The sequence below is a fragment of the Pogoniulus pusillus genome, chromosome 5 (assembly GCF_015220805.1).
Source record: "Pogoniulus pusillus isolate bPogPus1 chromosome 5, bPogPus1.pri, whole genome shotgun sequence".
In the NCBI taxonomy this organism is placed as follows: domain Eukaryota; kingdom Metazoa; phylum Chordata; class Aves; order Piciformes; family Lybiidae; genus Pogoniulus; species Pogoniulus pusillus.
The window spans coordinates 30661254-30673404 of NC_087268.1; the positions used below are offsets into that span (position 1 = coordinate 30661254).

Sequence of the window (12151 nt, forward strand, 5' to 3'; positions counted from 1 at the left end):
CATATTCCCTTCAAACACAAGAGTGGTTAGCTAATTTGCAGTGCTTGTGTGTTTGAGATTTGTCAGCTAGCTCTTGAGGGAATATGGCATTCTAGAGGAGTGTATTTTTATGGTAGGCAGAAAAAGAAGCAGAAGTTTATGGTGATGTAAAATATCCTTAAAGAAGCTAAGGAAGTGACCTCTCCTGACAAAATGCTGAAAAATTTAAAGTTAATACAAGGAAATATTAGTAACTTATTGTTAACTGATTTTCTAATATTAAAAGTCTATGATGATGATAAAAGCTACAGCACAATTGTCTGATTTTTGTGCTTAGCCAATACACTAAGGATGTCTATGTTAAAAACAGGAAGATAAAAACCTGCTGGCTTTCAGCCTATTTGAATTGGATTTATTTAAGGCTATAGCTGAAACGCTTGCTATATTTGTATGATTCAAGTTGCATACAAGCATTTAGATCTACTGAAGCATGAATGACTCGGAATGAAATGTTTAAAATGGTAGACCTGTCAATGAATAAATAATGTTGATATATGCTTGCAGTTCTTAGGACTAAATCCTTAACCATATATTACTGGATAAAGGAAAAACAAAAAGGGTTGCTATTAGGTGTCTGAGATGATTTTTTTTTTTCCATTTAAATTGGTAGGATCCAGAGTCTCTCAAGTCTCTAACAAGCTTTTCATGGTGAGATAGTACTGCTTATCTTTATATTTTTACTTATTGGAGTTGTGTAGAGTAAGTTCTTCTACAGTAGGATCAGATTTAGAAAAATAAAGCACTGTCAGGCAATGAGCATTGTGTCAGCTCCAAGATTTAGCTGCCATCAGTTAACTGAATGTAACCTTAAGTAAGACTTTGCAGAGGATAAGAAAAGCACCAATGACTGTAGGCACTTTATTTTAACTAAATCCTTTTAAAAGAAATACATGTATCATAAACCATGCTGTATCTTGCTTGTCCTCTTTGTGTGCATGGTTTTGTGATCCCTGTCATAAAGGTTGGTTTTAAGTGTAGAGTGGCTGTAGGGGCCTCCACTCTTAGGCACTTGTATGTTAACAAATAATGTGGTCTCTGCCCTCTTCTGGGGACATCTCTTTTCCAGATAAAAATAAGTAGCTGTTCTCCTTGGCATATTAACAAATCTTGTTCTGTGGGCACTTAAGATAGCTGGGAAGATTCAGCCAAACAGAAAGGCATCTGGGGATGCTGATCGATACCCGCCTGAACATGAGCCAGCAGTGTGCCCAAGTGGCCAAGAGAGCCAGTGGCATCCTGGCCTGCATCAGGAATGGTGTGGTCAGCAGGAGCAGGGAGGTCATTCTGCCCCTGTACTCTGCATTGGTTAGACCACACCTCGAGTACTGTGTTCAGTTCTGGGCCCCCCAGTTTAGGAGGGACATTGAGATGCTTGAGCGTGTCCAGAGAAGGGCGACGAGGCTGGTGAGAGGCCTTGAGCGCAGCCCTACAAGGAGAGGCTGAGGGAGCTGGGATTGGTTAGCCTGGAGAAGAGGAGGCTCAGGGGAGACCTTATTGCTGTCTACAACTACCTGAGGGGTGGTTGTGGCCAGAGGGAGGTTGCTCTCTTCTCTCAGGTGGCCAGCACCAGAACAAGAGGACACAGCCTCAGGCTCGAGGCGAGGAGAAAGTTCTTCACCGAGAGAGTCATTGGACACTGGAATGGGCTGCCCGGGGAGGTGGTGGAGTCGCCGTCCCTGGGGCTGTTCAAGGCAGGATTGGACGTGGCACTTGGTGCCATGGTCTAGCCTTGAGCTCTGTGGTAAAGGGCTGGACTTGATGATCTGTGAGGTCTCTTCCAACCTTGGTGATACTGTGATACTGTGATTCAAAGGTGGAACAGGCTTTAAAGGTGCATGTTCAGGGACGCAAATACCATTATAATCTACAGTGAAGTTCCAAGTGTGAAGTATAAACGCACTGGCTCCTCCAGGATACAAATACTAACTTCTCTTTTTTTGTGTATGTTTTTTTGTTGTTTACCCAGCCCCTTCTATGGAGAAGACTTTTACTGTGAAATTCCTCGGACCTTTCGCCATCTGTCATTTTACATTTTTGACAGAGATGTTTTTCGAAGGGATTCTATCATAGGTATGTGTTCATAAATTGCTATGTTCTTTACAGCTTACTTCTCTTGGATTTTAACTGTTAGATCATATGTGGTCTTATGGCTTGGTATCTTGGTAAGACTGGCAATGACAGTGGTAAGTACGGCTTGGTATTGTCTTGTTTCTTGTTCAGAAACACCTCCAGTACTGCATATTACAAAAAAAAGTCCTGGGAGATAAATGCTGTCTGTTATGATAACGAATAGAAGTTACAGTTCAACTGAACCAGGCAGTAAAACATTGTTTAAATGCTGACAACATCATTTGTTACTGCGTTGTTTTTTTCTGAATGCAAGGCTTTTTGTCTTCCATTTTTCCAGGGCTCATTTCAAGGGCTACTGTATGCAGTATTATTAAATTATTACTGCCTTAACGAGATGCAGAGTAATAGCTACTGGCTATAAGTACCCATAGTACTATGATGATGGAGTTTTACAGAGAGTATCAGAGCAAGCCATTGCTTGTAAAATAACTCTAAGACTTCTAGTGCCTGTTTGATATGGGCAAGTCCTCTGCTTTTCCAGATAATATTTGCTATGTATTTCACCTGCAGCAGATTGTATGACACTTCATTCATCTCCTCGGGGTAAAAACTGAGCTGTTACTGAGGGGAACAGTTTCCACTTTAAGTCATTGAAAATATTTGGATATTATTCATTTTTTCATCTCTTAATGCTTGAAACAAGTCATGTGTGACACAGGTATAACATGACTGTAGCTGTCAGTGAGGTGTGTATGGTTTGACAGAGCTTGTAGTGAGTGTATCTTTACATTATGCTGGTTTATCATGTGCTGATTAGCTTTTTAATTATTGTTTAATGATTTACATATGAGCTAGGAATTGGAGTTGTTGTTCTCTGGTTGTCCCTAACTGAACTTGTGTATGCAGCACCAAGCAATTTAGCATCCTGGGGAGGAGGTCAGTTTCTGGGGTGGTTGGGTACCCCTGATCATCTTCTTCCCCCTGTAACATGAAAATAGTACCTCCATTCTTTCAAATGAGTTTTTCATTATTGAAATTGCTTCACCTGGTCTCCTGTAGATCAGCAGTTTTCCACAACTGCAGTGACCCAATTGCAGATCATGAACTAGAATTCTTTTTTACTTTTTCTCTGGGTCTCTGAACACTTAATACAGATCAGACCCATGATATTGCAGATGGAGAAGTGCAAAATGTCTCCTTTTCTCCGTGTTTCCTAAGTTCCTGTTTTAACAATCAAACTCTGACATTGCAGGGGAAATCTTCAGGTGCAGCCACAGTAATCTTGTCTTAATAGTACTGAGAACAGTTTGTAAAAAGAAAGGCTTGCAGAAAACGTAGAGGGACTTTTGTTTGGATGCTTGAATGATTGGTCATGTATTTGTTTTGCACTACTTCAGCAAAAGGCAATGCTGACTTTTGTGGGGGTTGCAGAATCCATAGGTAGGCAGACTGGTGTGTTGCTATACTAATGTGGCACTGGAAGTCAAAACTTCAGTGCTACCTGTCTACATTGATATTTTACAGGTGCATATTAAGTGTTGCAACCTGAGTTTCCCCCCTTTTCTTTTTCCAGTCCCCTCCCTCCTTATCATAGGCATGTTTTGATTTCAAAGATGTGGAAGTGTGATAAATAGCAATGGAGAGAAGAAAAACATCCCAAATTAGTGTCACTTTGATACGAACTCAAAGTTCTGTTTGTAGTAGTAAAACATTCTGGAAAGGGAACAGTGCTTTGGAGTAACTGCATGTAGTTATTTTCAGTGGTTCCTAGGGAAGAGGAGTGAGCAACAGCAAAGCTAAACAGTGGAGTTTTCTTGAGATTGGGAGCTCTTTAATTGGAATGAAGTCCGTAGCTGTTAGAATATGTGTGTATATCTTCAGTGCTGACTTAAGAGGCCTTTTCTTGAAGAGGTTTGAGCAAGGAAGGTTTGGAGGACATCCCTACTGGAACAGGGTCCATAATAGTCAGAGTAGTGCTAGAATAGGCTCTCTCATACTGAACTGCTGAATTCTGCAGATATGTGCCTTTTTTGTTATTCTAGAGATCTCTTGCTATGTTATGTTATCGTAAGATACTTCTGCTGAAGAAAATGTGGTTACCCATGCTCATCCAGCAATGAACTTCCTCAGAGAAGGGAGTTAGGGGTTGTGTCTATGATCCAGGGAGACTAATTTTAAGTTCAGATGTACCAAGCTTGTGAATTTGCCTGTTTCCTGCATGATGTGTTTGAGACATCTGTTTGCCTTTTTTTTTTTTTGGCTGGTTTTAAGAGAGTTTCTAGACAGAGAACTTAGTGCATGTGTGTCAAAATGGTGACAGTCTGGTGAATAGCTGTTTTTCAGAGATGGTTGGCTGGCAAAGTTCCTTTTGAATCATTGTTTAGTGTTGTCAGAACTTTCTTACGGTGATGTTAATACTGTTTTCCAGTGTGACGAGCTCAGGGTAGGCAAGCTTTTACAAGTTTGTTATGGTAAATTCTTTAACATCCGAAATGCAACTCATTGTGAGACAGATGAGACCAAAAGCGGAAGGAGTGGGGGCAAGAAAATGAAAAACAAGAACCCTCTGAAACCTCTTGACAGAAACTTCCGAGGAGAACCAAACAAACTCAGAAACTGCAACACGTGTGTAGCAGATACATTTTGGAACATGCTGTAATGTTTTGGCATACAGGATGGGAGTATTGTGCAGATAAAGATATCTTTGAGTCTGCACATTTGTTTCTTACATTTGCATTTCCCTAATTATAATTTGCTAAGTCATCTGGGATTTCATTAGCTAAACAGATGCAACGCCTTAAAAGCTGTGTCTTGGAGGGATCTTGAATGCTGTGTGAATTGCAAATACAATGAAGAAAATTAATAGCTCAGTAAATCTCATATATGACTTGTCTGTTTTAGATAACATGTAGCAAATTTGCAGTATAGTTACTGTGGAAGTAAACTACCTTTAGGTTGTTTAGTTGATACTGTGTGTCTTGACTGTTACTGGCTAGAGAATATATACCGATTTTTGTAACATGTTGACATGCTTTACTGAAATGTTAAATTCCATCTAAAATTAGATTTATTTGTTTTCAAATGGTCAAATAGGAGTAGAGGTCAATTTCATAGAAAGTGTCTGTATAATACATAGGAAATCTATTTTGATCTAGTTGTTAAAATGAGACAAAATATTGAGGAGATGGGGTTAACTTGAAAAACTGTCAATTGTTACCCCTTCAGCAGTAGTGGGAGAAAAGCTGCCTCTGATTGGATGCAGTAGAAGGGCTACTAAGTAAGCAAATATATCACAAGGTAATCATTAAAGAATATATTTAGTTGTCAGCCTTGTAGAAATGTTGTACAGAATCACAGAATCAACCAGGTTGGAAGAGACCTCCAAGATCATCCAGGCCAATCTAGCACCCAGCCCTATCCAGTCAATTAGACCATGGCACTAAGTGCCCCATCCAGGCTTTTCTTGAACACCTCCAGGGACGGTGCTGCCACCACCTCCCTGGGCAGCCCATTCCAATGCCAATCACTCTATTTGAAGAACTTCCTCCTAATATCCAGCCTAGACCTCCCCCAGCACAACTTGAGACTGTGTCCCCTTGTTGTGTTGCTGGTTGCCTGGGAGTGGAGATTAACTCCCACCTGGCTTCATGCTGCGCTGATACAGAGGGGCAGAAGGCTCTTTCCTCCCTTTAATTGAGCTAGGTAGTGAAGAAAACAATCTCAGTGATATGCTCTGAGTTGGTGTACAGGCTGCCAGCCTGTGACCAGGCTGTGACCTCGAACATATAGATCAGTTTAAAAAACAGGAAATGTGCCACCCCAAGTCATTTAACGCTGTGCTGAGAAAATAGTGATTATCTCACCTTCAGGTGACAAGTACACAATTATTTATCCTCTACTGAAATAAATGTGTTGTTTTGTTTGTCTTTTCACCTCAGCACTTCATTTGTTTTTGCACAAAATGTCTCTCCCTCTGAAGATCTGAGGGAAGAAGTGAATACACTCTATCAAATCTTGGCCTCCATACTGCACTGGGGAGTAAGAAATTTCCTTTAAGTTCATGGTACTCCTGAATAAGGGGGAAGTCTTGGTTGCTGTGCTGGTGGGAATGAAATGATACTGAATGAAGCCCAGGTGTGAAATGCTTGAGCTTTTCAATGAAGGAGGAGAAAGCTGTTGGGAAGAAGATTAAGTGATTACATTTACTGTAACTTAGCAGCTGTAAATCAGCTTTACTGAAGTTGTTAGGTGTGTTCTACAACAAATCAAAACTCTCATGGCCATTGTATCATAGCAAGTTGTGTCTGTCTCCCTGCTCAATATTAGATAAGTTTAAGTAAAGTATGTCAATAAACCAAATTTGCCTTCAGAGTAATTTAGTTAAATTTAGATGCTTTGCACTAGAATAAATGAAACCAAATCTCATGGACACTCAAAATGAAAACACCCTGAAACTGAAAACCGTTTGAGGCTTTGCATTCTTGAGGTGACTGTGCCTTTGTTAATAACTACTTCCAAAGCTGAGGAGGTGTGTTTATATAGAGATGCTACCATATATAACTAAACATCCAAGCAAACCATTTGTTGCTATTAGGGAGCTGTTGCTAAATGTAGCTGAAGCATCGCCTTTTGATTATTTTAGTAGTTTAAAAGAAAAATTGAGAAAGGCTTATTCCTGCTAAACTGTGCTTCTTGCCAGCTAAGTGGAAAAAATAATCATCCAATGCAGTGTGAAGCAGAGATCAGTATTTTAATAGAAAACTCTGTTCTTTCTGCTTCCTCCACCCTTACTGTGACTTAGGCAGGAGTCACGACTTGGTTTACTGCTTCTGTGATGTACTGTTGGGTGACATGGGAATAACAGCTACTTAGTGTGGTATAAATAGAGCTACTAATGAAATAAAGGAAATGGATGATTCTGTCCCACAGTGACAAGCCTGGAGAAGTTGTAGATGAGAATTATTCTGACAAGATTCTCTAAAGTTGCATTGAAAGCCCAAAATAAATATCTTGTGCATAGAATAAATTGTTTGGATGCACTTACAATGTTTTTAACGTAGCAGATGGCCACAAAAGCAGGAAAACAAAAAAAAAGGACTTTCAAAAATGCATGTTTTTCCTTTTTCCTCCTGCAAGCACACATGTTATACACAGAACAACTGAGCATAATGTGCTAGAACCTTGATTGTCCTTTTATGCATCTCTTCTCCTTACCAAATGATAGTGTTAATACTATCTGTATTTTGGATATCATCTCTGATGCATCCTCCTAGCTTCTCTCTGACTCCTGTAGTTTGAACTGGGTTTCTGTTTTCTGCAGTACGTGATTTATTTCAGCACTAGCAGATGTTAAGCAGTGTCTCTCAGGTTTATGCCTCACTTGAACTAAACAAAGACTAGGATTGTGAAGATGATGTAGTAGCACTGGCTTCTGGTGGTAGGACCTGGAAGGGACTGGTGATGGAGGAATGAAGGAGATGGTTGTTCAGTGCAGGCAGCATGCTTAGGTCTTGGTGCCTACTGTAAGCCAGACAACATTGACTTGAGGACCGCTCTCCCACTGCATCCAGTCACAGGCTATACCACATTTCTCAAATGTGTAGATGCTTTAAGGGCCCAGAGAATAGCTGTCAGAGAGATGTCAGAGGTGTGGCTGGGTAGGGTTTTGGTTTTGTCCTAGTTCCTGTTTGGTTTGGGGTTGTTTTTCTTGGGAGGAAGTAAAAGTTACAGTGTCAGCTAGGTGAGATCTCTTGGACTGTGGCCAGCAAAACTCCTCTGCTAGTCTGTAGTCCATGAAATGCTGAAGCTCACTTCTTTTTAAGACAGACACCATGTCCTATCCACAGTATTTTTTCAGGATACTGTTCAGTATCTTGAATAAGGATTCAAGATAAATCCCACAGAGGGAGAAAAATCCTTTTCATGAGGGATATTCTTATATTTGGAGTAACAAAAACCAGCCACATCAGTACTGAATACAGTACACATCAATACTCTGTGTAGGATGCACCACTGATGTGATGGAAGTGTTCTGTCATTACCACCATTAATTCATACCCATGGTAGCAGATGGTCTGATAGTGCTTGTGCTTCATGGTGCACTGCACAGGAGTCAGGAGGGAGCTATTGTGCTGCTGCTAAGGATCTGAAGCCTTATGTTGCCCCTAATTCTTATCCTTATCTTTTCTAATCCTCAAGTAGGGAAATTGCTTGTTTCAATCTTTTTCCATGTTATGGGAGGACTGAGTGAATTTGTGCTCTTCTTGAACAAGGCAGGCATCTAGCTGTACTTCTATTTCTGTACTTCTATTTGAAGACAAATAACCCTTCATGCAAATAATCATAAAATTCCAGATAGTCTGAAATAACAGTGGTTGGAGGTTTCAAGGTAACTAGGCTCATAAGGCTTTTTCAGCCTAAAATATTCATAAAAAATGATCTTGATTTGTTATTATCTTTCCAGATATTGAAAGTGACTGTGTTTTTGCACCTTCATATCAATTATTGTAAATTAATCCATTGATATACTGTGCCTATACACAGCATGAAGCAATTTCTGAACTAGGTTCCAGATTCTCTTACTGCCTAACATTGCAACACATAGGAGACAAAGTAGTCTGAGAGCTAAGAGAAGACTGAATTAATTAGGTGTCTGGGGCCTCTTAAATAGTAGCTTAGACCTGACCCTTTGGTATAAATTTACTATACTGCAGTCAGCATAGGAGGATGTTGTATTGAAATTTCTACATTCTATTGCTTCAGCTCACTTGGCAGCAGAAATCAAAGTCCTATGTTTTTTACTGTGCAAGTATTCCAGATAAAGAGAGCATACTGGCTTGCATCAGGAATGGTGTGGTCAGCAGGAGCAGGGAGGTCATTCTGCCCCTGTACTCTGCACTGGTTAGACCACACCTTGAGTACTGTGTCCAGTTCTGGGCCCCCCAGTTTAGGAGGGACATTGAGATGCTTGAGCATGTCCAGAGAAGGGCGACGAGGCTGGTGAGAGGCCTTGAGCACAGCCCTACGAGGAGAGGCTGAGGGAGCTGGGATTGTTTAGCCTGGAGAAGAGGAGGCTCAGGGGTGACCTTATTGCTGTCTACAACTACCTGAGGGGAGGTTGTGGCCAGGAGGAGGTTGCTCTCTTCTCTCAGGTGGCCAGCACCAGAACGAGAGGACACAGCCTCAGGCTGCGCCAGGGGAAATTTAGGCTTGAGGTGAGGAGAAAGTTCTTCACTGAGAGAGTCATTGGACACTGGAATGGGCTGCCCGGGGAGGTGGTGGAGTTGCCGTCCCTGGAGCTGTTCAAGGCAGGATTGGACGTGGCACTTGGTGCCATGGTCTGGCCTTGAGCTCTGTGGTAAAGGGTTGGACTTGATGATCTGTGAGGTCTCTTCCAACCCTGATAATACTGTGATACTGTGATACAAGAGCTCCTGAAATGCTCTGGTTATAGAGTTCCATGAAATAACTGTTGGATCATTTTTTCAGGTAAGCCTTTGTGCCCTTTTATAATTCTGTTGCTGTCCTGAATATTTTTTCTTTTGCTATAGGAATATATCTTCTAACCTAGCATCTGTTATAAATATTCACATATACCAGCAGTCAGGTAAACATTGCAAACTGGCAAATGAGTGTTAAAAGGTGAGATGTAATACTCAAACTTGTGTCTAATCCTTTTGTCACCATTAGGTAATCCAGGCCAAAAGCAGTTGTGACTAGGTGAAGAATGCCTGAACCAAATTATCAGTTTTGTTAGTGTTTGTGTGGAAATGTTAGACACTGAATTAACAAGCCCAGACACGTCCAGGAATAGCTAATGGGCTGCACTGACTTGCCTGGGAAGAGCTCTTGAAACTCCAGCGAGGGATGGGTATTGAGGGCATGGTGCCTCCACACTTTCCTGAGCAGTTGTGGCCAAAAGTCCCTCCTCATCCCTGTTGCATATTTCTGTGTCTGTGCCCAAATTTTTGACCTTTTGCTATCTTCTAGTAGTGTCAATGTGACTCTTGAGTGGGGAAGCCATAAACCAGGTCAGCTGAAATAATCTGTGTTAGAATGCCAACAACACCCACACATAACTCTTGAAACTTATTTCTTCCCTTCTCATGTTTGTTTTTGTTCAGTAGATTTTAGTTTGGATTCATTTCTTCAACAGAACAGCCAGCCACAACGGTAGGAGTACACTGTGGGGGAAAGTAGGAGGCTCTTAGATCACTTTGCACCAGGGATCATAAAGTGGAATTTGCACCCTTAGAACCATGCAGGCCCTTCATTCATCCATGAGCTGGCCACATGTTTAAAATAATCAGTTGTTGGTAGTTGTGTGTGGTGTTTTTTTTTACCTTTTTGTTCCCTCTACCCCTGTGAAGAGGGATTCATAGAAGGAAGGGATCAGGTGTGGCATCTCGCATCTTTGTTTTGAATGCAGAGTTTAGGATTTAAATGTGCCACTGATGATCTGTTCAGTCTAAACTGGAGTGACATGGGAATTGCTGCTGTATGGGTAAAAACCATGTAAGTGTGGGGGTTTCCCTACCCCCCCCCCCCCATCCTGAAGTGTGATAATGTTAGACTTTGGAAAGAAATTCGTTCAGATGAGAAGAATGCCTACACCTCATTGTTGCTGGTCCTGCTGCTGAGAGTATCACTTTCTGGAGTGTCACTTAGTGAAGCTTTGCAGTGACACTTTGTGCTGTCTGGCCTGATGTGGCATTGCCTGCCTCCTCCTGCAGAGTCTAAAAGGCTACAGTCTGGCTCTGTTGAAGCTGGGGCAGCTCTGAGGAAAGCAGCGGGAGTGGCTGGGTGCCTCAGGTGCAAGTTTTGGAGTCTCTTGCTGCCTGGCAGCCAACCAAGTCTTGAGAAAGAGCCAGAGACAATGGGCTGGAGCTGAGGAGCACGCTGAGGAACCACAAAGAGGAAAACGTCCTGTAAAGGAGTGGTGGTAAACCTCTCTGACCTCTTCTGTCAGGCTCACCTTCAATGACAGTTATAGGCCCTTGTCGTGTAGTGTTGGGTCAAGTGACAAAGGCCAACAGCCTGTGATTATTTGTCTAGAGTTAACCTAGTCCTGGTGAGGCTAGAAGTTGTTTGAGCCGGGTCAGACATAGGTCAGCTGGTGACATAGCAGAGGTGACTCTAGAGGAGGGCAGGGCCTGACCGTGCTTAGCCTCATGAGGAGGAGCAGGAACGGATGTTGAGTGAGCATATGGATGGGGCTGGTGCAAGCAGGTTATAAACAGAAATTGTACAGGGCACTCCTGTACACAGAGAATTGTTTAACAGGGCAGATCAACCTGCCCTATCAGTAATATACCTTTTCTATATGTTTAGAGTAGCCAAAGACAAAGTCCCTTTTTCATCCTTCCCCCAAATCTCTGCTTACTTTTTTTGCCTTTCACCCCCCCTTAGTAGATTTTTCTCCTTTGTCGATCACTTGGTATGTGGTTAAAAACCCTGGATTCTAGCCAGCCCAGTCAATAAGTTTCACTCACTACTTGTTTGTGTGCAGAGCAAACACTGCTGTTCAAACACTTTCCTCGTCAAAACGGTTGTACCATCATGTTAACTCTCTTGGAACTGGAGGCATGTACCATTGTCTCCAAACACTCTGCACTGACCATATGGTCAGTCTCACCTAAGTTATCTTTACACAGAGAGCAGTGGAACACCCTGCTGAAAGAGGGGGAAGCGATAACACCACTATTTGTGCTACATACAGGTGCAGATGTTGATGTAATTGTCCTTGAGTTTTCTGCAAGGATGTTCTCTGCCTGGGAGGTGACTGTGAATGAGACTGATTACAGGCAATAGTGTGCATGCTGCTCTGCACTTGGGTGGAGGATTTCTGCATGGGATTAAAGGGTACAGTGAGGATAGCAAGCAGCAAAAGTAAACAGTTTCAAATGAAGTCCAAAGCAATTATTGGAAGGTCATACATTAAAATGCATTCTTCTCTCAAGATGTTATAGAGAAATGAGGTTGCCCAGAAGCTGCTGTGTTTGAAAAATAGAAGTATAAGATTTGAAAATACACAGCCATCATT

General features: G+C 41.8%; 1 protein-coding gene across 2 annotated transcripts in view; it reads left to right on the top strand.

The window, feature by feature from the left end:
• RASA3 (RAS p21 protein activator 3) overlaps nt 1-12151 on the top strand; it is a 149030-nt gene that overhangs the window by 51207 nt on the left and 85672 nt on the right. For both annotated transcript variants that reach the window (XM_064143680.1, XM_064143682.1), the window contains exon 3: nt 2006-2109. In XM_064143680.1, the coding sequence (XP_063999750.1) occupies nt 2006-2109 (104 nt within the window). The remainder of the gene's footprint in view (nt 1-2005; nt 2110-12151) is intronic.